The sequence below is a fragment of the Tilletiopsis washingtonensis genome (assembly GCF_003144115.1).
Source record: "Tilletiopsis washingtonensis strain MCA 4186 unplaced genomic scaffold FA09scaffold_25, whole genome shotgun sequence".
Taxonomy (NCBI): Eukaryota; Fungi; Basidiomycota; class Exobasidiomycetes; order Entylomatales; genus Tilletiopsis; species Tilletiopsis washingtonensis.
In genome coordinates, this window is record NW_020312022.1 from 149,658 (window position 1) to 176,607 (window position 26,950).

The 26,950-nt window shown below is 69.3% G+C and overlaps 5 protein-coding genes across 5 annotated transcripts; 3 read left to right on the forward strand and 2 right to left on the reverse strand.

Moving 5' to 3' along the window:
- The first annotated feature begins 10,533 nt into the window (after positions 1–10,533).
- FA09DRAFT_157697 (hypothetical protein) lies at positions 10,534–13,733 on the forward strand. Its single transcript, XM_025739217.1, has 2 exons — positions 10,534–10,938; positions 10,996–13,733. Exons 1-2 carry the CDS (start codon positions 10,766–10,768, stop codon positions 13,646–13,648), a joined length of 2,826 nt encoding a protein of 941 aa, XP_025595304.1. The 5' UTR covers positions 10,534–10,765; the 3' UTR covers positions 13,649–13,733.
- Positions 13,734–14,184: 451 nt separating this feature from the next.
- Positions 14,185–14,835, forward strand: FA09DRAFT_332447 (hypothetical protein). Its single transcript, XM_025743458.1, has one exon. It carries the CDS (start codon positions 14,190–14,192, stop codon positions 14,466–14,468), a length of 279 nt encoding a protein of 92 aa, XP_025595305.1. The 5' UTR covers positions 14,185–14,189; the 3' UTR covers positions 14,469–14,835.
- Positions 14,836–15,899: 1,064 nt separating this feature from the next.
- On the forward strand, positions 15,900–20,693 carry FA09DRAFT_157855 (hypothetical protein). The gene is made up of 3 exons (XM_025739218.1): positions 15,900–17,967; positions 18,029–18,181; positions 18,234–20,693. The coding sequence occupies exons 1-3, from the start codon at positions 16,218–16,220 to the stop codon at positions 20,591–20,593; spliced, it is 4,263 nt and encodes a 1,420-aa protein (XP_025595306.1). The 5' UTR covers positions 15,900–16,217; the 3' UTR covers positions 20,594–20,693.
- A 100-nt stretch (positions 20,694–20,793) lies between these two features.
- On the reverse strand, positions 20,794–22,848 carry FA09DRAFT_302154 (tRNA pseudouridine synthase; the record flags this gene model as incomplete). Its single annotated transcript, XM_025740395.1, has 2 exons — positions 20,794–22,058; positions 22,209–22,848. 2 exons carry the CDS (start codon positions 22,846–22,848, stop codon positions 20,794–20,796), a joined length of 1,905 nt encoding a protein of 634 aa, XP_025595307.1.
- Positions 22,849–23,302: 454 nt separating this feature from the next.
- FA09DRAFT_341501 (K, P-type ATPase) lies at positions 23,303–26,821 on the reverse strand (the record flags this gene model as incomplete). The annotated part of the gene is made up of 4 exons (XM_025744454.1): positions 23,303–25,283; positions 25,341–26,021; positions 26,078–26,230; positions 26,289–26,821. The coding sequence occupies 4 exons, from the start codon at positions 26,819–26,821 to the stop codon at positions 23,303–23,305; spliced, it is 3,348 nt and encodes a 1,115-aa protein (XP_025595308.1).
- Between the last annotated feature and the right edge of the window lie 129 nt (positions 26,822–26,950).

Genomic DNA, 26,950 nt, shown 5'->3' on the forward strand with positions numbered 1-26,950 from the left:
GAGAGCGATGAGCGGCGGCGGGCGCCTCGCTGCAGGCACATGCGCGCACGCCCAATCGTGAGCGGTGCGCCAGCACAGCGAGCGGGCACCGCCGCAGCTCTCGGCCTGCCCGCTGCTGCTGCACGTCCGCCGCCCTCGCATCGTCCGCTGGGCCCGGCCGCTGACGCCGTGCGCGCCCACCCCTCGCAGCCCAACGTCCTGGTGCTGCCAGCGCGAGCAATCCGCAGCTCGCTCTCGCACGCCAGCCAGCGCGCAGAGCGACTCTCGACTGCGGCGACGGCCGTGCAGCGCCTCGCCGCACATCAGGCAATCGCGCCCGTGCAGGCGCCGCCCACGAGAGGTGACGCGCGGCCGCAGCTGCGAGCTCTCCTGCACGCAGGCGCGGTGTGCGCTAGCGAAGCGACGCCCCGCCGGCGCCGGCCCTCGTCCGCCCTCGCTCAGGGTACCGTAGCGTGGGCACTGCTGCTGCTGCTGCTGCTGCTGCTGCTGCTGCTGCTGCTGCTGCTGCTGCTGCTGCTGCTGCTGCTGCCATCACCCACGGCGCAAGCCCCTCGCCGCTCGTCGCTCCTGACCTCCATCCTCGGCGGCGCCGGCGCCCGACGCATCCATCCGCCCCTCTCGCCCTCCGCGCCGTGCGCCACACGCAAGAGAAGAGCACAACGCGCACTTTGCGCGGCCGAGCGCTCTTCCTTCTTCTGCTGCACGCGTCGCCGCGCCTTGGCCCTCTGCCTCGCTCTCGCTGCAGCTCTCCTGCGCCCAGCGCTAGCGACGTTTGGACCCCGTCCTCATTTCGCATCCTCGCACGCGCAGCACCTCGCTCTGACGTCGTCGTCACCGCCTCGCCACTGTCTCACGCTTCATAACGCTCGACGGCGGGTGGTGCTCGCCAGCTCCATCCACCACCTCCGCCGCACGACCGCTCCACGACGCGCATGCCTGCCCGCCTCAGCCAGGTCGTCGTGCCTCCTTCGCCTCGCGCCGACGCCGACGCCGCTGCCGCCGCACCGCGCAGCTCGGCCCGGCGCTCCAAGGCTGCGGCTCTGCGCCCCGTGCAGGTCAGTGCCGGCGCCTCATCGTCGCGCCAGCCGTCGGAGCGCTCCTGGCCCTCGTCGCACGGCGGCGACTGCTCGATGAGCTACAGCTACGACGCCGAGAGCAGCAGCGCGGCCCTCGCGGCCGCGCCGCCACGCCGCAGCCACAGCGATGCCTACCGCGGTGACGGCCTGCCCCTCAGCGCCGCCGGCATGCCCGACTTTGCCGCCTCGACGCCGCCGCTGCTCGTCGCCTCGTCGTCGCGCAGCCGGCCGCAGCCTCAGCAGGCGGCCGCGTCGCCGGCACACAGCCCGCGCTCGCCGTACGGCGCCGTCGGTTCGCAGCGCCGCCTCGTGAGCCGTGGTGCCAAGTACAACACCGGCGGCCTGCCGCACACGGCGCCCGCTGGCAGCTCGAGTGTCACGCAGGTGCCGGCACGCTCGGCGCTCGGCTTCGAGCGCGGCGTCAGCTCGGCGGTGAGCGCGCACCGCTCGCCGTATCCGGCGTCGCACAAGTTCTTCATCGTCGCTGTGCCGCCTACAGAGTGAGTGGTGGTGGGAGCGAGCCTGCGGGCCGGCGTGACTCTTGCTGGTGCGGCGCTGACGCGGTGCGCCACAGCCTTCCAAGCGACACGCCGCGCAGTGGGTCTGCCTTCTCGGGTGGCGTCAGCCACATGCGGCGAGGCAGCCTGCTGCCGCTGTACCCGACGCTCGGCGGACAGCTGTACGCCATCGCGCGCGAGTACGGCTTGCCGTCCATTGGCGGTCTCTCGCTCTTCCTCTGCGACGACGGCGAGGGCAACGCGGGCCCGCGGATTGGTGACGACGCATGGGCGGCCATCTGGGGCCGCTACTTCGAGGAGGGCGCAGAGGAGTCGTTTGAGGAGGTCTCCCGGCGCTCTTCGCACAGTCGCCACGGCCGCGTGCCGAGCGGGCATTCGAGCATCTCGCCGCGCACCATCTCGCGCTCCGGCGAGGGCTACGCCTCGGCGACGGACTCTGAGGAGCTCTCCGCACGGCGGTCAACATCTGGCTCGCGCCTGCGCGCCTCGATTGGCGGCGAGGGCGGCTCGAGCCGGCGCCACTCGCCCATGCACGACACCAGCAGCCGCATGGGCGACAGCTTTGGCAGCCGCACCGGCGGGGGCTACTCAAGTCGCGCATCGACACCCTTTGGCCGTCTGCCGATCGTCGGCCGCATCGAGTGGGCCGTCGAGCGCCATCGTGCGCCGTGGTGGGGCGCCTGGCTCGGCGAGCCGACGGAGCAGGTCAGCTCGCCAGCCCGCTCAGTCAGCTCGCACGCCGGCCAGAGCCGCGCCGGGCGCCGCAGCATCCACCTCGCTGTGCATGCATCGCCACGCTCGGCACCAAGCACCACGCGCGGTCTCTCATCTCCGCCGCCGGCGCTGCCGAGTTCGGCACTGGACCGCGGCGCGCCGACACGCTCCTCGCTCGCCAGCGTTGTCGACTTCGGGCCCGATGCTGATCGGGAAGCCGTCGCGTATGTGCCAGCTGGCCTGGCTGCTGCCGTCGTCTCTGCCAGCGGGCTGCCGACGGCTGACGGCCGCGCAGATGCCGAGAGCAGCATCTCGGGCCAGAGCTTCTCGCTGCCAGACTCCGAGCACCACGCGCCTCAGAGTGCAGCACTGCCGCAGGAGGGCTACGCGACTCTGCCGGACGACATCGCCGACAGCGAGAGCGACTTTGTCAGCAGCGAGCGCGGCCTTCCGGCCATCGCGCACGACGCACCGCATGCGCAGTTCGCCGACCCGTCGCCGGCTCGTACGGCAAAGCCCGCGTCTGTCGGTGCGGCAGCCTTCGAGACCAGCGACGATCGCGCGCCGCCGACGAGCCGCACCGGCCAGTCGCCCGAGACGCACAGCTACGCCGGCTACTCTGCACTGATCGAGGATGCCGAGTCGAAGGAGGCGACCTCGGCGCCTTCGGACGCAGAGACGCCCGCGCTCCGCTTCTCTGCCGCCGAAGCGCGCCAGTCGTTGGCGACGCAGCCGGCCTTCCAGATGATGGGCGAGACCGACGAGGACATGTGGGCCGAGATGCACGAGCAGCGCCACGAGCTCGCTCCGTCAGGCAGCGGCAGCGTGCTGCACAACGCCGACGCGCCGTCGCACCGCTCGGCTGGTGCACTCTCGCCTCACAGCCTCAGCCTGCACACGAACGCAGAGCGCGAGCGCGAGGCTGCTGCCGCGGCGCGCGCCCGGACCTCGCCGTCGCCAACGCGCGGCTCTGCTGTGCACGACTGGATCGCCAAGACGTCGCAGTCGCCGCTCATGCGCCGCCGCTCGCAGCTGGCAGGCTTTGGGCTGGATGACGAGACGGTGCGCCACGGCCTGCCGGGCGACGAGGAGTCTCAGGCCGGCTTTGCCGAGGAGGATGCGCAGCTGCTGCCGCCGGAGAACGACGTGCGCGATGTGGTTGCGCTCTGGGCGTCCACTGTCGCCTCTGGAGACATGCCGCCGCCGTCTCTGCCTCCAAGCACCGCGCCGTCGGTGTCGGAAGCCGTCGAGGTCGACACCGCCAACCTCGTCGCTGCCACACCGAAGCAGTCACTCCTGAGCCCAATCGCTCTCGGCGACTCGCCGATGTTCGCTGGACCGCGGCCCTCGCTCGGTGGTCTGGGCGGCACCCGCACCCCGCCGCTGCCGTCTGTGGACCCCTCGTTCACCGGCTCGTCGTTCGCCGAGAGCCGCAGCCGCGATGCTCCGCACCTTTCGCTTTCCTCGCCGTCTTTCCTCGTCGCCAACACCAACTCGCCGGGCGGACGCAGCGGCAAGAGCAACTCGACGGACCTCTCGGACACGCTGATGGACATGGAGCGCGCTCTCGAGCTTCTGTCGCCCGTCGCGTCGGCGGGCCCGCACTCGCCGGCTTTCGCCACTGCCCTTCGCGAGGATGGAGGGCGGCGGTCCCTCTCATCCCGCGACAGCTTCCACAAGGCGCGCACGCTCTCCACCTCGGTCACGCCGAGTCCGCGTTGGCTCGCCAGGAATGGCCGCGCGCCGAACACCGTGCCATACTCGCCCGCTGGCTTCTCTTCGGGCACTTCGCCGCGCCCGGCATCCGCTTCGGCAGCACAGGACCTGCGGGCCCCGCGACCCTCCGACCTGCGCGTGCCGGCTTCCGCTTCGCGCCTTGCGCGCCGCATTGCTCCGGCCTCGCACAGTGGCGAGCGTCGCGTGCCCTCGCCTCTCGATGAGGACGCCACGATGCTCATGCGCTCTGACTCTGGATCCGAGCAGATGGAGCACGAGAGCTCGCAGCACTTGTCGGTGCCCTCATCGCCCGACAATGAGGAGACGAGGCGCGAGTCTCGCATCGCCGCGGAGCGCTCTCTGACCGGCGACGTGACGCCTGAGCTGCACCCGACACCGGCTGTGGCGGAGACTCTCGTCGCCACATCGGCAGGCTCTGTCGCCAACGAAGCCCTCTACGTTGCTCTGCCGCCGTCGCCCTTGAGTAATCCGGCCAGCATGTCGCGTCGTTCGCCGTCACCGCTCAACGAGCCGCGCTCTGCCGCGGTGCACGTTGCGGACTATGCCCGCAGCAACCCGAGACAGAGCATTGCGCTGTCCAAGGTCCACTCAGAGGCAAGCGAGGCAGCGCCGGCTCCAGCTTCGCCCGAGTCGCACCCAGCAGTGACGATCTTCGACTCGCCGCGCTCGGACGCTGAGCTGCCACCGGCACCGCTGCACTCGATCGCGCCCCTGACGCCGCTCAACGAGGCATCCGCTCCGGCGTCTGCGCGCCACTCAGTGTCCAGCCACAGCGAGCGTGCCACGGCTGTCGATTCGCCCTCGGCCGAGCGCAGCGTTGAGCGCGGCCGGGCCAGCACTGTCGCGTCAAGCCCGCCGTTCTCTGCCGTCGATGAGCACGAGATGCGCGCGTCGTCTTCGCGCCACAGCGACAAGACAAGCTTCTCGGAGACGTCGGGCCAGTCGCCTCTGCTGGCCCAGGACGACGACGAGAGCCAGCACGACGTCACTGCCAAGTTTGCGCAGCTAGCCGACTATGCGGACGCCGACGACGTTGCGCAGCACTCTGACATGCCGCTGGCGCATGCGGAGGGCTCTTACTCGCCGCTGAGCGCGGCCTCTGCGGAGCTCCGCTCCGAGCCCGAGGGCGGCATGTACGTCTACACCAAGTCAACGTCGCCGCGCGTGGAGCGCTTCACGCAGACATCCTTCAGCAGCGGCATCGACCTGGACGACGACGTGCTTGACGGCAACGAGCTGGCAGACCTGGCCGAGGAGCCCGAGGACGAGCACGACGCCTTCGCCGCCACGCGTTCCCGCGAGGACTCCCTTCAGTCTAGCGCGAGCTCTTCAGTCGTGGACGGTCCTACCAGCGTGCGGCGTCTCATCCGCGGCGAGTCCTTTGCCGCCTCGAGCGAGGGACAGAAGTCTTCCGACACGCCTTCCAGCAACATGACGCCGATCTCTGAGAACGAGAGCGTCAACCCGATGGACGAGACCGCGATTCAGATCTCGCCGCTGATCGCGCAGGATGCCGACTCGCTCACTGTCGATCCTCGCCGGCCCAGCGTCGCAACGACGGCGCAAGAGGGCGACGAGACTGCCACGTATGGCGCACGCTCGACGCAGGGTCACTCCACGGAGCGGGCCAGCTCGACGAGCGAGTCCGGCGATGACTGGAGCCAGGATGGCAGCGCACGCGGCGGCACGGATGCCGGCGAGCGCACAGGCACGCAGCGCTTCTCCGACCGCTTCTCGCAGAATCTGGGCCACCCAGGCCTGCACACGCCGACGTTCCTGTACGACACGCACCTCGAAGACGCCTCGCGCCCGACGAGCCACACGCCCAGCTCGCGCCACGACTCGCTCGCTCCGCCGGCGCGCCGCGGCTCATCTGCGCGGGCGCTCTCGAACCTTAGCTCACTGGACGAAGCGCACCGTGATGCCTGGCCGAACTCTGCAGACCCGGCTCTGACGCACAGCGAGCCGCGTTCCGACGACAACGCGCCAGCGCAGATCGCGGCGCCTCTGCAAGTCAGGGAAGCCTCCCACAGCGAGTCTGTCGACGCCCTGGGCGTGTCTGGCCTAGGCCCGGCGCCGACGTCGCGTATCGAGCAGCCTGGCCTCACGGTGGACGACCACAGCGCCGACGAGATGGAACGCCCTCAGCTGCCTGCGTCGATGTCGCACTACGCGCTCGACGGCGACGACTCGGCCTCCTCCAACGGCGACGAGGGCAGCTTCGACGGCCGCCTCGACGAGCTTTTGAACAACGTGCAGGACTTCTCGGCACTGCCCTCCTCGTCTGGCGTGCTGCCTTCGCGCTCGCCCGACGCCAGCGCTCTGCCTTCCTCGAATGACTACGCGCTGTCGAGCCCCAAGCTGCGCACGATGCAAGTCTCGACCGAGGCGGCTGTGCGCCAGGCCCTCGGTGCGTGGGACGCCGAGCGTCCCGCGTCGCTGTCGTCTGGCTTGCCGAGCGCTCCCAGCACACCGGGAGCGCACGCCTTCTCCGGCTCGCCTGGTGCGCGCAGCGGTGGCCGCCGTGTCTCCGCCAGCTCGACGCACTCGCATCGCAGCGGCAGCCCGCGTCCTCTGCGCCGCTCGCCGGGCGGCAGCGAGCGTGGCAGCGGCGCCCACTCGCCGCCGCTGCGCTCGGCGCAGAGCCCCAACGGGCGCTTCGGTGCACTGCCGCCGAGCCCCAGCATCCTGCCGCAGTTTGCGCACGGCGGCGCCAACTCGCCGAGCTCGAGCCCGCTCGCGACGTCGTTTGCGGGCAGCGGCTCGTTCGAGCGGGTGCATGGCTCGGGGCCCAACAGCCCCGTCGCGGCGCGCACGCCGCCGATGCCGCACGGCGCCCAGATACTGCACCACCAGCAGGCCGCATCGCCGGCGTTCCCGCACTCGAGTGCTGCGCACTACAACGACCTCTCTGACTATGCATAGCCATGGCCCCCGCACTCGCACCCCATGCACCCCCTGTCCGCATTCTCTGTCCCCTTCCCCTCCTCACAGCACACCTTCCTCACGTCTCGGCGTGATTCCCAGCAGACACCTCACCACACAATGCTCCGATAGAACCCTCATACATCCGTCTCGCGCCGTCCGTCGCGCATGCAACGAAGCCAACGTTGAAGCCACGCATGCATTGGCCGTGACGTCGATCTGCGGATGCAAGCGAGGTGCTGATCGACCTGCTGAGCGGATGTGCGCGCGTCGCGTGGAGGCTTGCTCGCGCATGTCTCACCTGCCTGCACGTCGAAGCCACATGCTCACCACGTGCCTGAACGGGGCGCTTCTGTTCCAGATTGGCGGACTCAGGTGCTTCTTCGCTGCATGTCGATCACACCGAAGATCTGCGACTTCTCCGCAGCCGCAGGGCACATGGCGGCGAGGCATCCATGTGGGCGAAGGCGCGCGCGCGCGCGATGTGACGTCCGTCCACGCTTCGCCTCTCCACGCCAGCGCGCTGTTTGGTCTCACATCCAGCACGAGGTACATTCGTCCGGCTGCCGCACATACATGGAGAACATTCGCAGAGGACCGTCCCTGGCCACCGGTAGCAGGTGTCGCAGAGATGGGCAAACGTCTTTGTCTCTCCCCCTGCTCACTGACGCACGCACCGTAAGCCACCGAAGTGCCAGTTCCGTGGCTACGGCGCTTCAAGCGTCAACGGAAGCCTGCGAAGACCTTTTCAGCGGTCATGCGCTCGGGAGCAAGGCCCGGAGGGGAGACGAAGGCTGCTCGGAGGCTCCTCAAGGCCCCCGCGACGGGTGCCGGTCTTCGTGGCTGCCCGCCCACCCGTTGGACCTCTGAGGGGCGGGCCTTTCGAGGCGGCCTGTCAGACACGTGCTCGAGGAGTACGAGCACGCACAGGCACGACTCGACAAGCTCTGCCTGCGGCTGGTGCTGCGACGACGGAGGCGCTTCTTTGGCACTATCCGCGTGGGTGAAGAAGGTCAGACTGAGGCGGCACGTCGATTGGGCGTGCTTGTGCCAGGTTCCGCGGGCCCTGCAGACTGGAACAATGGAGAAAGCCTTCCTCGTGCGAGGATCACCCGTCAGGGGTGTGGCGGAGGTGTCAGACGAGGAAGGAAGACGAGTGGGCCCGCTTGCGCCACGCCATGCTCGCCTCTCCCGTGGAGGTAGAAGCTTGACCGTCCTGCGCCTACTCTGTTGGTCGGCGTCTCATGCATCGGGTTGCCAAAGAGCTCAGAGAGGCCTGCTGGTGCTCACATTCCGGCGCTTGCTCTTCCTTCTATCAACGCTCCCTCCGCCGAGGTCCGGCGCAGTGGACCGCCGGTCCGCGCGCACGAGTGGGCAACGCTCGGCGGCATACGCAGCGCGTGCAGCAAGACACATTGCGTGTGATAGCAAGCCGGAGCGAGCTGTGAGGCTGAGCGGCCTCCGCACGCAACAGCCGGCAGATTCCAGCCTCTGCCTCTGCATGGGCCTGCGAGGGCGACATGTCACCACCGCAGCGACGCCGTGCGATGCTGCGCGGTGCGCGCCTGCAGCATGCGCGATGCATAGCGCCGCGACCCGCCCACCGGCGCACGCCCAAACACTCCGTCTCCGAGCGAGCGGCGGGAGGAAAGGAGGGGGCACAGCGGCTCCGGCCACCCGTCTCCAAACTAGCCTGGCCCAACGACGGCAGCACGAGGGGCTCGGCGCTTTTCGTCGAGCGCGGCTTGCTGCACAGCGCATGAAGTGCAGGAGCGCACGCGCCGCTCGGGCCTCTCCTCTCTGGGATGAGCGCATGCCAGCCACAGCAGCGCCGTCTGGCGCGTTGGGCCGTGCGTGGCCGGAGTGACGGAGCAGGTGCTGAGTCGCTGGAGGCCCTATGCTAATCGCTGGGGATGGAGCGCGCGAAGAGCGCCGACGACGAGGACAAGGACAAGGCCGCGGATCCACGGCTGCCTGCAGGCGCCACGCTGCACGCGCGCAGCTGCGGCGCGGTGAGACGAGACAGCACGCCCAGCAGCGGCCGAGGCAGCAGCCGCGCGGAACCCCTCGCCTTCATCGCTTGACAGCCGGCATGCAGCACTTTGCCTGCGCAGCGGGACAAGAGAGAGAGGGGCCGGCAACGCAGTTGCACGGCCGCAGCGCGCGAGGCGTGTTGATGCGGATGATGCCCGCGCAGGACTTATGCGCCAGCCGGCTTCGCGACAGAGACGCGGGCACCGCATGGCCGCAGCTGCGGCGAGCACACCTCGTCTCCTCCTGCGGACGCACTCTGGCCATGTGGGGTGCTTCGGCGGCGGGCGGAGTGCTCGTGCGAGCGAGGTGCGGCACGCCTCGATGGAGGAGCCGCGAGAGGGGCATGCAGCACACAGCAGCAGGCGTGGCACGCGCCGCCGTCCCACCGGCAGCCGCAGCCGCAGCGGCACAGCGCCAGCATCCGCTCTTCTGGGCGTGCGGCCGTCGGCATGTGATGGCAACAAGGTGAAGGCTCGGCGGCGCATGAGCGCAGTCCCAACACGCGTGCCGCCGGCGTCAGGGTGCAGCGCGCAGCCAGAGCGCGCCGCGACGCCACGATGGCAGAGGCGCAGAGAGCGGCAGCACTTGCGCCCTCTCGTGCCCCTCTCTCTCGCGCCGGAGAGCAAGGCGTGACACACGGCCGCGTCCCGTGGCGCTGGGCGGTAGCGCCGTGCGGTGCCGCCGCTCCGACGCACCACATGCTGAGCGGAAGCGAGCTCCGCGGCAGCCATCTGTGAAGCGGCAGAGCAGCGTCAGCGAAGGCGCCGAGGCAGCGGCAGCTGCAGGCGCGGCGCCGCTCCGACGCGTCTCCGCCGACGCTGCGCTTCGTGGTGGAGCAGCGCAGCGTGCAGCAGGTGATGGGCTCGCCGCGCTCTGCTGCTCCCTTGTTCCCCTCCTCGCCCTCCGTCTCGCCCGCAGCGCTCCCCGCACAGCACCGCCGTCGCCGCACCTGCTCGTCCGTCTCACGCTCTCGCTCACCGTCACCACCACCTTCACCACCACCACCTTCACCACCACCACCTTCACCACCACCATCCTCGCTGCGACACCTCCTCCTCTGCACGCGCTTCTCACCTCTCCCGCGCGCATTCTCCGCCTCGCGCCTCTCCCTCACCGCGCGCCCTCCGACGCAGCTCGGGCCGCGTCTGTGATCTGCACCTCATCAGCAGCCAAGCGCCGGAAGCATCGTCCCGCCCGTGCCTCTCGCTGCGCTGCTGCGGCCCACGTGTGCGGCTCGCGCTCGCCTCGCCCCGTCCTGCGTTCCTGCACGCTCGCTCGGGCCCCTGCGCGAGATTGATTGCCAGTCTGGTGCGCTGCGCCGTCTGCGCTGCTGCCGCTGAGTGCACACTCGCCTGCGGCCCGAGCGCAGCCACCGCCGCTGCCTCGTCTCGGAGCGAGTGCCGCTGTCGGCCCCGTCTTTCGGCCCGCCAATCTCATTGCCCGGCCCCACTGGCACGCGGCGCGGGCCCCTCTGGCTCTCTGCCTTATAGGCTGCCATCGGCTGAGAGGCTGGCCCCTCTGCCACGCCCGTCTCCTTCATCTCCTCGCCTCCTTCCGTCCCTTCGGCGCTTCCAGCCTCTTCTGCCGAGCCACTATTCTGGCTGCCGTGTCTCTGCTGGCCGTCCTCTCCCGCTTCCTCTCCCTCACCTCTGCGACGCCCAACATCCACCTCATGCGCCCGAGCTAGCTGCAACGCGCTAGTCACTCGCCTCTCTTCCACCTGTTTGCGCTCCACGTGCCTCCGTCCGCCCTCGCCTACTGATGGCTGGTCCTCTGCCGATGCTCCCGGCGCTCGAAGGCGACCTCCAGGTGTGGGAGGTGGCCTTTGGCTCGCAGGAATCGCTCGTGCAGGCGCCCTCCGGCAGTCCGCGCGGCGAGTGGCGCCAGCGATGGTGCTCGCTCGGCGAAGGCATAATCAGTGTGCACGTCAGCCAGTGAGTACTGCTTCGGTGCCCCGTCTCCATGCTTCAGCTCTGACCATCGCCTGCCAGACATGCGGCCTTTGCCCAGTCCGAGAACAGCCTCCGGTCGGTGACTCTGGCGCACTGCCGCAAGGTCAGCTCGTCTGGCACGAGTAGTGGTCCATGGGAGATCACCATCTGGAAGCACTCCAGCTCGGCCAGCACAGCGACGCCCACCCGCTCGGCCTCGCCGATGCTGCACCGCGGCCTGCCGCGCTCGGCCACGAGCAGCAGTCTGAGCAGTGCATTCGAGCGTGGCGCCGCAAGCTTCCGCGGCGGCAGCGCATCGCGCAAAGGCGAGAGCGAATCGTCTGCGAGCGCCTATGCGACGGTCGCAGGCAACTCCACGCGCGGCCAGCGACCGGCGCTGTACAACGCCTCGACGCTGAGCTCGATGGACGAGGCAACCGACGGCGAGGGCACCAAGCAGCGCAGCAACAACGGCACGTGGGGCAAGCTCAGCTCTCGCTCCAAGCGTCTCTACCGCCTTGTCTCGGGCAACAGCACTTCTTCGCTCGCCGAGCTTGCCAACGCAAGGTCCTCGTCGCCGTCGCCGGCGCCGTGCTCTCCGCTGGAGGAGGCATGCGCCTCTTCGGATGCCGTCGTCCTGCGCACAAACAGCCGTGCGCAGCATGCTCAGTGGCTCGAGGCCATCTCGACGTCGATGCGCTCAGCCGGCACCACTGCGCCGTCTCCGTCGCAGCCAAGCACGTCCAGCCGGCCTCGTCCGGCTCTGCCCTCGTTCGCGTCAGACGCACGCTCCGGCGAGAGCTCCGTCGTCTCGCTCATGGCGCCGGCCAAGCTCGCCAAGCGGCCCGTCAAGATCGGCCACAGCGCTAGCAACTCGAACTTGGTGCGCGCCAGCGAGGCTCCGGCCGAGTCGTCGCCGCGCACGAGCATGGACTGCGGCCGCAGCAGCATCAGCTCGCGCAGCGAGGCCAGCAGCGTGTTGTCTGCCCGGCGACCCAGCACCTCGAACGGCGCGCTGTCTCTCGGCACGTCGCGCACCAGCTCGTCATCCACGCGCCGCTCGAGCGCTGCCACGTCCCTGGTCAGCCCGGCACTGTCTGCGGGCCATTCGATGACCAAGGGCGCCTCGACGTGGTCCGGTCGATCGGTCTCATCGCCGCGTCCGTCGCCCGCACTGTCCAGCGACGGCCCGGACATGTCGCCCATTCTGTCTTGCGCGCCGCGTGCTGGCACACGTGAGCCGCGACTCTCTCCCTCCGTCGAGAGCCTGCGCTTCGGTTCCCGTCTCGTCTCCGTCGTGGCGAGCGAGGACGCACAGGCCAGCCGCTTCGCCATGCTCCGCAAGGCTTCGGCGTCGTCAATGAGTGGCCACCAGTTCAGCGGCGCTTGCCAGGGCCTGGGTCTCGACCTGGGCGCCGCAACGCCCGTGCCCGAGCTGCCGACATCGCTCGTCAAGGAGAGTCTGCAAGCGTGCACGCCGCGCCTCCGCCTCTCGACCATGGACGGCGACGTCCAGACGACCGAGTCGATCGACTCCGTCGCCACGGTGCTGCCTTCGCCGCGTCTGCGCACCACTAGCCGGTCTCCGTCGCTCTTCTCCTTCGCGCAGACTCGCGGCGAGAGCACCGTCCAAGCGGACGTGCCTCAGCCGCGGCCGCGCACCCGCGTCGACTCGATGCCTTCTCCCGTGCTGTGCTCCTCTGCTTCGCTCGCCTCGCTCGCAACCGACGACATGAGCGCCACGCCCACGGGTGCCTCTCGCAAGGCCGGCTTGCCTCGCTTGCCAGGCCCCAGCAGTCGCCTGGCCGCGGCTGCGCGACGGCGCCTGGCCTCGCCGCTCACGACGCAGCGCCACGTCTCGGATGCCTCTCCGAGCTACTCCGAGAGCGCATCGTCAGCTGACCCCACGACGCCAATGTCGCCGCTCTTTGCTCGTGGCTCCGAGTCTGTCAGCCTGGTCGGCGACGACGAGAGCATGACTTGCGCGCCGACGCCAATCGGGGCCCCGCCACCGGTCATCGTCGAGCGCATTCTGCCGCCGACCGAGCTCATCGCCACGTTCGACCGGCTCCGCAACGAGCAGCAAGTCAAGGCGGCGCGTCGCACGGTCCGTCCGCGCACCAGTCCCTCGCTGCCGCAAGGCGAGGCCGCGCCGGGTCGCTTCCCTCTCTCAGTCTCGGCCGACGAGACGGCCGCCCGGCGTGCGTCTCCTCGCCGTCCCCGTACGCCGCGCTCGACTGCGCTGCAGCTCGTCGGCGACAGCACGCCGCGAGACGCCTCGCGCCCTTCGCTGCCTGCCGAGCCTGCGCTGCGCGGCGCGCTCAAGTCGATCGACGACAACAACGCGCAGCTGCACAAGCACTCGCTGCCCGCGCCGCCGCGTGTGGCCAAGCGTCCCAGTACATCGGCTCTGAGCCAGACCGGCAGTGCGGCAGACTTGACCGCCCAGCCCGACGCCACGCAAGGCCACTCGGCGTTCAGCCTGCTGCAAGCCGACCCGCGCCCTGCTGGCGCACGCGCTCGCGGCAACACCTTCTCGAGGCCGCAGCAGCTGTCTCCGATCGCCTCGCCCGCCGCCTCGCCGGCTCAGACAACGCCGCGCAAGGCCTCGGCGCAGAAGCAGGCGCACGCCTCGCCGGCGCCTCACACTGCGGCCAGCTCGGAGGCGCTGCAGTGGGCCACGCGCGAGGTGCGCCCGGCCATCGCATACTGAGAGCATGGCTCCTGCCTCGCCTGCACCTAGCCTTTTTCGTCACTCGCTCTCCGCATCTCTTTTCGTCTCACTCGATCGTCACCCTGGGCAGGCCCGCGTTACCACATAATCACCCGTCGGCGCTCCCATGCAGCTCTCTCGCACATTACCCCCTTACGCCTCTTGTTACTTTACCTAGCCTCACACTGAGTCTGCGCCTGCTGCCACTTGCCCCCTGCGATCGACTTTTCTCTACTCTGCTCCGCCCGCTCGCCTGTAATCGCGTCACTTGCAATCTTCACCCGCACTGCCACCTCCTGTTTGCGTGATCTGCGGCGTTCGTGCGCGGCGGTGACGAGCGGACCGACGGAGCTCGCTCAGCCACCATCTCGGCTTGATGAGGCCGCAGCTGAGAAGCCATGCGAGCGGAGCTTGACATCGGCGCACGCCCCCCTGACACGCCCACGTCGGCTCTTGCCCGCCGTTCCCGCAGCGAGCCGTGCTCAGGCAGGGACAGTCTGCAGTAGAGTTCTTTCGTCCTCGAGCACAGACCTCGGCGGACATGCGATCAGGCACGTGGCTTCTGGCGCTCCCTGTGCTTGCCTCCTGCGTCGATCTCCAGCACGCGACGTCGAGCCGCTCGAGCGTGCGCGGATGCGTGCCCAGCGCAACGGTCCGCTCCCGCTCAGAGACGCGGGCTGCAGCAGCAGCAGGAGTTCGGCCGTTCAAGCGATGCTTCCTTCCTCTCCTGCACGCTGCTCGAGAGGCCTGTCTGGCGAGCTCGTCCAGACACGAGACACAAGCGCAAACTCATGGCGTCTCCAAGCATGCTCGTGGGTGAAAGGGAGGCGCAGCAAGCGGAGCTGCAGCAGATGCCTAGGGCGCGGCGGCGCGGAGCATGCGGCCGTCGGCTCGGAAAGGAGGATGCGCCGGCCAAGAGGCTCCTGTCGCTGCTGTCTCTCAGCAGCCTGAACAGCCCTGGAGCATGAAGCATCGTCTCGCGGATGGCTCTGTGTGCAAAGCTTCAGGAGCCCCCTCCGTGCGAGCGAGTCTCGGGCTCGGCGCGATCTCGCAACGTGTGTTGTTCGCGGCGCCGCTCGCGCTGCGTGTCGGAGCCAACGGCCCCGGCGTCGGTGCGGCGAGCGTCCACATGGGCAGCGGGCGCATGCATCGGCACAGCGAGACTTGGCAGCGCTGCTCGTGGTCTGCGATGCTCAGGACAGCATGCAGAAGCTCCTGCTGCGTCTTGGTCCAGCATGCAGCGAGCAAGCATGGAGCGAGATGCCGGGCGGCGTCGCTCGTGCTGGCGCCGCTGCCAGATGACGCTACCTCGCCGCGCCGGCGAGCTCGGCGCGGCGGCTGCAGAGGCCTCTGATGCTGCGCTGCGCTGCGAGCTGATGCAGCCGCAGCGCATGCCTCGTGCTGCACCGAGCACGCTAGCTATGCTCCGAGCCAGGCGCCGCTTCGCCCGGCCCGCTCGCTCGGGCACGGCGAGGGCACCGAGAGGGTGCAGCGGCTGCGGCTGCCGCAGCGCTGGCGTCAGCAGCAGCATGCCGCAGCGTCTCCCCGCGGCGCGTGCGAGGCCGAGCAGGCGAGCTTGCGGCGCCGCCCGCCCTTCGCGCTGCAGCTGCCTGCGTCAGCACGGCCTCGCCAGCGGCTTGCATCCACCGAGCGCCGAGCGCCTTCTCACCACCATCCTCTCCCCATCATTCTTCCTCTCCCTGTGCGGCCTGTTCGCCAGCTTATCACTGCGCATCCGGCGACGGAAGGTCGAGCACGCGCCGAGAGCGCATCACCAACCCGCCATCGCATCGGCCGCATCGACCTAACTCCGCCTCTCCTGCGTCTCTTGTGCGGCATCCTCCCTCTCGCACACCCGCACCCGCCTCCGCATCCCGCATCCGAGCCCACTTCCGCTCTCGCCAAGGCCGCTCTCGCCGTCCACTTCGCTGATCCCTTCGCCAGCCCTCAGCGCTGCTGGCGAGCCGCTGACAGCGCGCGCGGCAAACAGCACAGGCCGCGCCGCCCTGCGTGCTTGGCACAGCCTCGCAACGAGTCCCACGCCCGCCAGCGCGCGCACACACTCGCCGCGTGCCTGCGAGCTGCGCCGCCGTGCGAGGTACGCCCGCGCGCACCGCCACAACACTGCGCCCGCCGCGAGCGTGCTGCTGCTCTGCTCCTCATCTGTCTCGCAGCGCCACCAACTGCAAAGGCCCGGCCTCCGAGCCACTTTGTGCCGGCCATCACACACAAAGTGCCGTCCCGGCGGCTCGCGTTGCTAGCCTGCTCGCTCGGCGAAAAGGGCAGCAGCCGCACTCGACTGCCGGTGCCCTGCCGAGGCACCCCATCCTCCCTCTCCACCCTCCCCGGCCCTCGGCGCGTGCGCCGGTGACGTGCAACGGCCGCCGCTGCACAGGCACCCGCACGCGCTAAGGCAGCCCTACCCTCGCGGCACAGCCACCGCTGCCGCTCACTCTGATTCGTGAGCTCGGACAGCGCTGCGTCTTGCCGCTCCACCACCACCCTCCTATCCGTCCCATCCACCTCCTCTCTCCCTCGCCCAGACCGGCCCAGGCCGCACACACGCGGCATGGAGCCGAGCCCGGGCCTGCCCTCCCACGAGGCCTCGCAGTATCTGCCCGGCCTGCGGCGGCTCTTCGATGAGCAGCAGCAGGCCGATGCCGCCACCAGCTCCGGCCTGCGCGCCGCCGAGCCGGCCGGCAGCAGCGACAGTCCGCCGGCGCTGCTCAGCTCGTCGGCATCCGACGTCGGCACCTTTGGCCGCAGCTCGAGCAGCATCCTCCTGCCGACCTCCTCGGCGCTCAACGTGCGCATCGAAGCACCCGTCGAGCCCAGCTCAATACAGCTCGCGCGGCCCCCCGGCGACGCCGCGCTGCCGCTCGCCACTGCGCGGCAGCTCGAGAAGCAGCGCATGGCCGACGACGACGAGGTGGAGGACATGCTCTCCGTCAGCGTCCACGACGCGCCTGCCGTGGAGCCCGTGGCGCAGGAGCGGCTGGACCCCCGCGAGCACTGGGCCGCCGGTGCCGCAGGCTCGCCACCGCGGCCAATGCGAACGGGCTCAGCGCAGCAGCAGCAGCGCGGCTCCTCCTCGCAGCCGGCGTCTTCAGATCGGCGATCGCGCGACGGCTCGCCAGAACGCAGAGGCTTTGGCGTGGGCGAGCGCGGCGGCGCCTCGGGTCAGGAGTTCAGCCCCTTGCGGCGAGTCCTGACGCCGGCGCAGGAAGAGTCACAGGCGCGCGCCCAGGAGAAGCGCCGGCAGAGCGAAGAGCTGGACCGCGAGTTTGTGCGCATGCGCGGCTCGAGCTCGAGCATCATCAGTCCGCCACTCTCGCCAACAGTTCTGGCAGCGGCGAGCGGAGCAAGCGAGCGAAGCCCATACCAGCGGCATGGTCTGCTCGGCGACAACAATCGGTCTCTGCGCGCCGCGTCGTACCCCGACGCAACGCCTGCTATGCTGGCTGCGGCCGCTGCTAGCACGTCCGCTCGGAGGATATCCGCGTCTCGGCGACCGGCCAGCCGGCCACTGTCAGTGGACCACACTGCTGCGCCCGGAAAGCGTGGACGCACATCGAGTGCACCAATCTCGCCAGCTGGCGAGACTCCGCGCCTGCTCGTCTCTTCAGCGGACAGAGAGGCAGGGGGCAGAGAAGCACCGTCGAGAGGCGCCGACAGCACGCGTCGAGCGCTATCCTTCACGCCAGGCACTCTGCCCGATGGCACCTTGGCAGGCACCGAAGTGCCGCGCCGGACGTCCTCACAGCGCGCCCACGACCGCTCAGCGGGCCACTCGCCCACCGATCGGCGGCGACACCACAGCGGCAGTCATCTTGGCGCAAGCCCCGGTACGCTCGCATCGCGCTGGAGCAGCGGCGACTGGTACGGCGTCGCGGCCGCCGACGAGTGGCCGGGCAGCAGTCGGCTGTCCGGCGAGCACGGGCGGCACTCCTTCTCAACGCTGCTGGCGAGCCAGGCACGCGCACACTCGCGCTTCCACATGACGGCGTGGGCTGCGCTGCGCCCGCGCTTCCCGGCTCAGCTGCACACGCTGCGGCCGCTGCGCTTCACCTCCATCTGGCCGCGGCTGCACCACGCCACGCTGCTGCTCTCGACGTACGCACAAGTGCCCGCGACGCTCTTCCTCGACTACAACGTGCTCTTTGTGCTCGCGTCGCTGGCGCGCTTTCCGTCAGTGCCCGGCACCGAGGCTGGCTGGTGGACTGCCGTCGCCGTGTACGGTGCCTGCGTCCTGGTCTGGCTCTTCGGCGTGCTGATGCTCTGGGACGTTCTCATAAGCTATGGACGGCGCTGGCGCAAGTGTGAGTCGACATTCGAAGTGTCTCATCACGCCGCGCACGAGTGCTGATGCCCGCTGCTCAGCACAACCCGAGATTCTTCCTATCTATCTACGCTCGGCTGCATTCTCACTCTCGACGATCAAGTCGTACTCAGTCTACTCGCTCCTCTATCGCGTGCGCATGCGCGCCACTCGTCGCGACTTCTTCATCGAGACGTGCTGGTTCCAGTCGCAGAGTGAGTCTGCCCGGCAGTGCATCGCACGACTCGCTCACCAGATGCTGCTCAGACTGGCCGACTGTCCTCACGCTCGTGCCGCGTGGCATCATCTGCACTGTGGTGCTGTCGATCTACCGGGAGCGCAGCGAGTTTGGTCCGGTTCTCGGCCGCGATCCGATCTACTTTGCGCAGGACTCGGACGCACTCACCGCCTATGCGTTCGTCGTGCTGCTGATCTTCGCCGCATGGGCTGCATTCCGGACGCTGTTGCTTCTGCTATCATACCTCGGTCTGCTCTTCGCTGTTGGCCCGCGCTCCCTCATCGATAGCGTGGACAAGCCTGCGCCAGGATCCGAGGAGGAAGAGGCGATTCGTCTCAGCGACTACCACAGCAACGGCTCGCGGCGGCCTCTGGTCGGCGAGAGTCCCGCGCCGATGTGGGCCTCCGAGGTCGGCATGCCACAAGCGGCTGCGCGCACATCTGGCGAAGCGTTCTCCCGGGAGCATGCCGAAGAGCTCGGCGCCGCCGCCACACTGCCGGCAGCATGGCGCGACCGTGCTGAGGATCGCATCCGCGATGCGCTGCTCGAGTTTGGCCCGGGCGCACCTTCCACGCAGGACCACAGTCCGCGCGGCTCACTCGAGCGCCGCACTGATATGGCTGAGAAGCGCCGTAGCTACCTCAGCGCCAGCGGCACGTCCGGCGCCGGCCATGGGCCCGTCACGCTGGCGAGCACGCCGATGGCATCGCCTCAGATGGTGCGTGCCGGCAGCGCCGGAGCATGGGAGCACATCGAGGGCGACGCCGCCAGCCCACCGACCCGCGGACGTCCTCTGCCGTCCGAGGACCGTGCGTCGAAGCTTGCCAGCGCACAGAGCTCTCGAGCGCCTTCGGCTGCACCATCCGTCGCCCTCTTGCCGCCCAGTCGTGCGTCCACGTTTGGCGTGGTGACGCACGAGCCTCTCGAGGCGACACCGGTGCCTTCGGACAGCCAGGCGGGAGGAAGCGGGCGCTTCGCTTCCTTCGGCAGCGCCACGCCTTCGTTCAAGAGAGCGGCGCTTGTTGCTGGCGGCGGCGCAGTGAGCACGCTCGCTGTGACCGACGAGTCGCCTCAGCAGGAGCCGCGAGGCGAGAAGCGGCCACGCGGCTCGGAAGACTCGATGGAGTATGTCATCACTCCGAGCGCCAGCTTCGGCGACGCGGCTCGCCTGAGCCACATCAGCTCGAGCTCCGGCACGTCGAGCGCTGGAGAACAAGTCCTCGTGCTGCCGTTCCCGTCAGCCTCCACGAGCGACGTCACTGCCACGCCGCAACGCGATTCGCGTGAGCGACTCAGCGACTCGCCACCGCACTCGGGCGATGAACGCCGCGGCGACAGCCGCAGGTCATCGAAGATGGAGCGGCGCGGCACGCTGTCGCCCCGGAGCATTGCCGGCGACTCGCCGCCGAGTCTGCAGCCCAGTAGCGACAGTCGCCTGGGCCGGCCCAGTCGCGCCAACTCGTCGCTCTCGTCGCTGACCGAGTCGATTCGCGGTGCGCTCTCGCGCGTGGCCATGCGCTCTGGCGAGAGCCTCTCGGGCGACGGCGGCGAAGGTGTGCACACACCACGCATCTCTCCGCCCATCGCCACTGCCGCTCTGGCGTCAGGGCAGGAGGCCAGCGAGAGCGCTGGCGAGTCGATGCGCGCATCTTCGTCCTGGTGGCCTGCGCTAGTCGGGCGTCGCAACAAGAGCTCACCGCCGACGGAGGCCGCTTCGCTTGAGCCAGCGCCAGCACCCCCGGCCATCGAGATCGAGCGCCCGAGCTCTCCGCGTGAGGGCGGCAGCCTGCTCGCGCTGTCCAAAGATCAGGCCGCGCTCTCAGAGGCCGATGACCAAGCGCCTGCAGGTGAGCGGGCCAGCGACGAGCCCGTGCCGCCGTCGCCGGCGCTCAGTCTGCGAACCATCGAGACGGCCGCCTCCGATGACTCGGAGGAGCGTCGGCTGTGGGCCACGTTCCCTGACCAGTCGCGTCGCCACCCACCAGGCCTCATCGCGCTCGAGCACGAACAGCGCCAGCTCGAGGCTGCAGCAGCTCGGCAGCGAGAGCAGCGCGAGCAGCTCGGCGAGATGTCGGAGCGCACGCCGCGCGTGGCTGCTGTCAGCGATGCGGCTGCGGCGGCGGCCATGGCGTCGGATGACGCGTACAGCAGCGGCAGCAGCCATGCCATTCCGATCCTCGGCGCACGCAGCACCTCGCCAGACGACATTGCCGGCACACAGCATCTCTCGGCAAGCCCGACGGCGCAGGAGCTGGCCGTCAGTCCTTCGCAGGGCGGCCTCATTCCCATCAAGGAGGAGTCGTGGGGCTCCAGCCTGGACGCCTCGAGCGGCGCTCCTTCGCCCACGCGCTCGCACGCCTCGGATGCTCCGACGGGCGCGCCGCACTGAGACGCCTTGCCACCCCGCCTCCTCATTCCAGTCACCACTACACGTGCTCCCTGTGCTCTGTCTCTCTCATACCACCGCACGCCGGATACCAGTCCGAGGCACCCCGCTGTCTGCTTGACATGTCCGTCCACGTCACTCTGCACGCACGAATCGCACACTCATCACGCATCCTCCAAACGTCTGAGCCTGCTGAGAACGGTCTATTCGCGGTGGTTGCGGCCCTTGGCGAGCTGCATGGGCGTGATGCCCTTCTTCTCGGCCCGCCGCTTGCCCGCCCCGATGAGCCAGGCGGCGTTCTTCTCCTCGGCCGACTCCTCGCGCTTGGCGTTGACGAGGCCGCGCCAGTACGAGCCGGGCTTGCACCAGCCGTTGCCGAGCGGCACAATCTGGAACTTGGAGCGCTCCTCCGGGGTATAGTGCGGCAGCGCCGGGAAGCGGTCCTCGGCGAACGTCTTGCTCGGCTTCTGCGTGCCGTGCAGCGGCGCAGGGTTGGCCCACACGAAGTGCCGCCACAGCTGTGCGGCGGTCGCGCGGCGTGTCCACTCCGAGTGCAGCTGCGCCGCAGTCAGCGTCGCCGCGCTGCTGAGGTCTGCACCTTCCGGAGCGGGCAGCGGACCGTCGTACGTGCCTGCGCGCCATGCCAGCTCGTTGGGCCGGAAGCCGCAGTCCCACAGCACAAGCGGTGCCTCGTGCGCCATCTCGTACTGCGGCTTCGCGGCGAAGACGGTGAGCTGCTCGAGCACCGCTTCGGCGCGGGCCTGCTCCTCGGGCGTGAAGTTGAACTCTTCGTGTCCCGGCACGTTGCGCTTGAGCACGGGCCCTGTTGGCGTGCCGTCGGCAACGATGCCGTCGTCCTCGGTGGCGGTAGAGCCCGGCAGGACGATGCGGCCGTTCTTGGCGCTCACGCCGTGCTCCCATGCCCAGCGAGCGTCACGGGCCACGCCGCCGGCAGAGGTGTTGAGGAGCTCGTCAACGATCTGCGGCTTCTCGAGCCCGGCGCCGACGAGCATGAGGATCGACATGATGTGCCGCACCTGGTGATAGAGGAACGCAGTGCCGCGCAGGTTGAGCACCAGCATCGGCTCCTCATCGTCTGCGACGGCAACTGCAGCTGACGACGGGACCTGGCCACTGGACCAGGTCCGCGGCACCTCGTCAATCGAGACGCCATCGATGCGCCGCCGGAAGTTGGTTAGCTGCTTCGTGGGATCGACGCGGCACAGGTTGCGGAAGTCGTGATCGCCAAGCAGGCGCGAGGCGGCGTCACGCATGGCCACGAGATCGAGGCGAGGCGTCGGGCCCACGGCGTTGCTAGGCAGCGGCGAGCCGAGCGGGAAGAAGTACTTGTAGTGGCGGTAGCGGCAGGAGAAGCGCGCCGAGAACGACGGCGACACGGGCGACCACGCCAGGACGCGAATGGAGAGCGGCAGGATGCGGTTGAGCGCCACGATGTACGGCAGCTCCTCTGCATGCGGCTGCGGCGCCACCTTCGCTGCCGGAGCGTCGTTCGAGTCCGCAGATCCCGCCTCGGACCCCGACGCTGCCGCCTCCGTCTCGCTCTCGGCCGGAGCTGCACGCTCGCCCTTGCCCTCCCATGTGTCGAGCTGTCCGCCACCCTGCTCGCGGCGCTGCCGCAGCTCCTCCTCGTACTTTGCGCGGTCGGCACGCTCGTCGACCTTCCGGCTGCGGATCCAAAGGGCGACGACCTGTCCGGCAGCGCTGACGCCCTTGTCTGTGCGTCCGCAGCGCGTCCAGCCTGTCGCTTCCATGCCCAGGCTGCCGTCCACGAGGCGGGCCTCGACGAGTGCATGCCACAGCAGCGCCTCGACCGTCGGCAGCGGCGTCACGGCTCCGTGCTGAGCTGCGAGGCCTCCGTAGTGCGAGCCGTCGTAGCAGAAGCGCAGGGCAATCTTGCGCTGCGGCTGGATGCTAAAGTCAAATGGCCGCGGCTCCTTGTACGGCTGGCCGTTGCGCTTGCGCCGCGGCAGCACCTCAGCGTCACGCGTGGCAGAGGAGGACGAGGCGGCCTGCTGCTGCTGTGCGGCGGCGAGCGACGCCTCGAGCTCGGCGATGCGGCTGCGCAGCTGCTCGGTGGAGTAGGCGTCGTAGTCGATGGCCGCGGGCTCGGGCGCCGGCGACGCGGGCGCGCTGGAGGCGGCCGAGGCGCTGGCGCCACCGTACGGCACCGTGCCGTTCTGGATCGTCCAGACGCGGCCGGCGCCGGCAGTGTCGGGCTCCCACGGCTTGCGCGCCATGTCCTGCGAGTGCGAGGGCAAGGTGGGATGCAGCGGCCAGTGGCGCACGCCGGGCGCAACGGGCGACGGCGCAGTGAAGGCGAGCTTGGCGGCACTGATGCGCGGCAGACGCGCGGCGATGGCAAGAGCGTGAGCTGTGCTCATGCGCTCGCTTGGGCGCAGCGGAGAGGCGGAGGAGGTGAGGGGTAGGAGGAAGGAGGCGAGCGGTCGCGTGGGCGTCGACAAATTCGTGCCGCGCGCCAGAACAGCCACTCCCGACTCCCGCCGCAGACCCTGGCGCGACCCCCCCTGACAGACGTCCCTCGCTCGCGCGCGGATGTCATGATGCAGTTCTCAGAGGTATGTAGTGTGGCTGCGGGACAGACAGGATGGAGGCGTGTCGTGAGAGGTCGTGAGGGAAGACGGGGGGAGGCAAGCACGGCCGGCGTGCGCTTTTGGAGGGTGCGGCGCGCCGTTACCAGGCGATGCCGGCGGGGAAGATGGCGCGCGGCCAGGTGCGCACGGCGAGCTTGCGCACCTCGTCGACGAGGAAGAGGCCGAGGCCGCAGGCAATCGAGATGCCGATGTACATGCCGTCGATGCCGCGCGTAAGGAAGATGCGCTGCAGCGCCGCCGGGTACGACACGATGACGCCGGCGACGACGGAGAAGACGAGCGCAGGGAAGATCCAGAGGTTCTGCGTGCGCTCGTTGAACGCCGGCGGCTGCTGCGCGAGCGAGAGGCGCCGCGTGCGGATGCTCATCACGTTCCACCACTGCAGGCTGATGAGCGTCCAGAAGTACACCGACGTCGCCTGGTTGAGCACCTCGGCAAAGTAGTCGGGGTCGCGCGTCTGCACCGCGCCGGCGCCGTACTTGACGATGATGTCCGAGAACGGCACGCCGTGGTCCTGCATGTACGCAAAGCCGAGGGCGCTGGCGATGAGCGCGTACGGCACGCCGATGAAGAGGTAGGCGTGCAGCAGCGTCTTCCAGTCGACGAGGCGGTCCTTCTTGACGGAGCGCGGCTTGCGCGCCAGCAGGTTCGCCTCGGGCTGCTCATGCACCAGCGAGAGCGACGGCGCAATGTCCGTGACGCAGCAGATGAAGATCATCTGGAAGTTTGAGAGGATCTGCGGCAGGCCGAGGAAGAACGAGAGCAGCACGGGAATGAGCTCGGAGAAAGAGCCGGCGGGCAGCAGGTAGATGATGCTCTTGCGCAGGTTGTCGAAGCACAGGCGGCCGTGGAGGAGCGCATCGAGAATCGAGGAGAAGTCGTCGAGCAGCACCAGGTCGGCGGCCTCCATGGCAACCTCGCTGCCGGAGCCCATGGCGATGCCGACCTGCGCCGCCTTGAGCGCCGGTGCGTCGTTGACACCGTCGCCCGTCATGCCGACGACCGAGTCGCGCGCCTGGAACTCCTTGACGATGCGCAGCTTCTGGTCCGGCGTCGTGCGCGAAAAGACGATCTCGTCGAAGGCGCACACCTGCGACCAGTCGCCCGGCTGCAGCTTCATGATGTCGGAGCCCGTGAGGCTGAGCGCACGCTGTTCCCGCGCGTCGTTGTCCGCGAGAAAGTCGTAGTCCGGCAGCGGCTCCATCGATGCGAGGTCGTCGAAGGTGCGCACCTTGCCTGCCGTGACGATGCCGATCTGGCGCGCGATCGCCACGGCGGTGGCCTCGAAGTCGCCGGTCACCATCAGGAAGCGCAGGCCGGCGCCGCGGCACGTCTTGACAACGTGCGGGATCTCCGGACGCGGCGGGTCGACGATGCCCACGAGGCCGACGACGGTGAGCGACGTCGTGAGGTCGAGCAGCTGCGCCTCGGAGAAGGAGCCGTCCTCGGTGCGCTCGACGATGCGGCGCGTGAAGAGCAGCACGCGCTGGCCCTGGTTCGCCCAGCTCAGCTGCAGGTGCGTGAGGTAGGCCTGGCGCTCGGGCGTCAGGGGCAGGATGTCGCCGGAAGCGTCGAGGACCGAGGAGCAGCGCTTGAGCAGCACGTCGGGCGCGCCCTTGGCGAGGAGCAGGAGGTTCCTGTCCTGCTTGAAGTCGGCACTGCCGAGCGTCTCGACGACGCGGTCGTGCGAGCCGGTGGCGCTGAGCACCTGCACGGCGAACTTGTTCTTGCTGTTGAACGCCAGGCCGGCGGCGCTGGTCCAGTCGGCGCGCGCCGCATCGACGCCGACGAGCTCCTCGGCGAAGCGCAGGCAGGCCTGGTCCGTGGCGTCGCCGTGGATGATGCGCAGCGGCAGCGGCGTGCTGGCCGGCGTCGAGGCGTCAAAGCTCGCGGCGTTGCAGATGGCGCCAATGTGCGCCAGCTGGCTGAACGCGCTGCCGAGCGGCGCGCCGAGCGTGATGTGCTTGGCGGCGTCGGAAGGCATCGACTCGAAGCCGTGCAGGCCGCACGACTGGACGAACATCTTGTTCTGCGTCAGGGTGCCCGTCTTGTCGGAGCAGCTGCGTGGAGACACCGTCAGTACATGCCATGCTGCGGCCTCGAGAGGCGCCACTCACAGCACGTTGACAGAGCCGAGCGTCTCGACCGTGCCGAGCGACTTGGCGAGGACGCGCGACTTGCGCAGCTTCATCGCCACGGCCGTGAGCGACAGCGTGACGCACACCGGCAGGCCCTCGGGGATGAAGGCGACGCAGATGCCCACGATGTTGACGAGCATCTGCGACACGCTCATGAAGTCCGGGTGCTTCTGGCGCAGGAAGGCAGCCCACACGATGATGCAGATCGTGGCGACGATCGCTGCGAGGCTGGCGATGATGCATACGAAGCGGAAGATCTCAGTCTCGAGCGTCGTCCGGCCTTGCTTCGGCGCCGAGGAGATCTTGGCGAGGCGGCCAAAGACGGTCGAGTCGCCTGTCGACGTGACGACGCCGAGGCCGCTGCCACTGACGCACGACGTGCCGGCCATGACGATGTTGCGGCTCTCGAGGTAGTTCTCGTCGGTCAGGTCGACGGAGCCCTGCACGGCGTCGGACTCGCCGGTGAGCGAGCTGCGGTCGAACTTGAGCTCGCTGCTGATCTCGATGATGCGCATGTCGGCCGCCATCTTCTGGCCCATGCCGAGCACGACGATGTCGCCGCGCGTCAGCTCCGTCGCCGGCACCGTCTGGCGCGAGCCGTCGCGCAGCACGAGAACGTCCGACGGCAGCATCGAGCCGATCGAGGCCATGACGCGCGAGCTGCGGCAGAGGGTGTCAGGGGTGCACGGTCCGACGGCTCGGTGCGCTGTGCTCACGTGGTGAAGGACTGCCAGCAGTTGAAGATGGCGTTGGAGAGAAGGACGACGAGGAGCACGACGGCCAGCGCCAGGTTCGAGACCTGCGGCGCAGGCTCGCCGAGCGGCTTCCAGGCGATGAAGCAGATGACCGAAGCTCCCAGCAAGATACACCTGAGGAGGATGAGCACGAGGGGGAGATGCGGTGACAGGTAGGGAGAGCGCAACGTACCCGAAGCCGCCGAACACCCAGCCGATGATCTTGCGGAACCAGCGGCCGGACGGCTTGGACATGCGGTTGGGGCCGTACTGGGCCTGGCGGCGCTGTGCCTGCGCGGCGTCGAGGCCGCTGAGCGGCGACACGCCGAGGCGGTTGAGCACATCGTCGACGGAGAGCGTGTGCCACTGCATCGCCGTGAGCTCGGTGAGCGTCTTGCGCTCCTTCTTGCGGCGCGTGTCGGCGTCGGCGAGACCGCCGCTGCTGAGGACAAGCGACATGGTCCGGTAGTTCATCGCGAGTCTCGCACTGCCGTCCACGCGCGGCCGGCCGCCGAGGCCGCCAATGGAGTGCTGGCGCTCGAGCGTCTTCTCGCGCTGCAGACGGCGCGCAGCTGCATCGTCGCTGGGCTGCGAGAAGGCGACGACGTTGGGCGTCCACTCGGGCGCGCCGCTCTTCTCGACGTCGGGCGCGCCGTGGCTGGCCTCGGTGGCGCCATGCTGCGACTCGGAGGCATCGGAAGGCTTGCTGGAATGGCCGGGCGACATGGTGGAGACGGAGACGGCCACGCCGTGTGGGTGTCGGTGGGCAGACGGGTGTTGCGCGAAGAGAGGCGGGCGGACAGATGGCTGGGCAGGGAGGTGCTCGAGGGCGCGTCGGGGGCGCCCTCTTAAGCC

Bases quoted from the DNA above. Each gene is read 5' to 3' on its own strand.
- FA09DRAFT_332447 (XM_025743458.1), top strand. From the start codon at position 14,190: ATGCGATCAGGCACGTGGCTTCTGGCGCTCCCTGTGCTTGCCTCCTGC.
- FA09DRAFT_157855 (XM_025739218.1), top strand. From the start codon at position 16,218: ATGGAGCCGAGCCCGGGCCTGCCCTCCCACGAGGCCTCGCAGTATCTG. The intron at 17,968-18,028 runs GTGAGTCGACAT...CCCGCTGCTCAG, and splicing joins TGGACGGCGCTGGCGCAAGT to CACAACCCGAGATTCTTCCT. The intron at 18,182-18,233 runs GTGAGTCTGCCC...GATGCTGCTCAG, and splicing joins GTGCTGGTTCCAGTCGCAGA to ACTGGCCGACTGTCCTCACG.
- FA09DRAFT_157697 (XM_025739217.1), top strand. From the start codon at position 10,766: ATGGCTGGTCCTCTGCCGATGCTCCCGGCGCTCGAAGGCGACCTCCAG. The intron at 10,939-10,995 runs GTGAGTACTGCT...ATCGCCTGCCAG, and splicing joins ATCAGTGTGCACGTCAGCCA to ACATGCGGCCTTTGCCCAGT.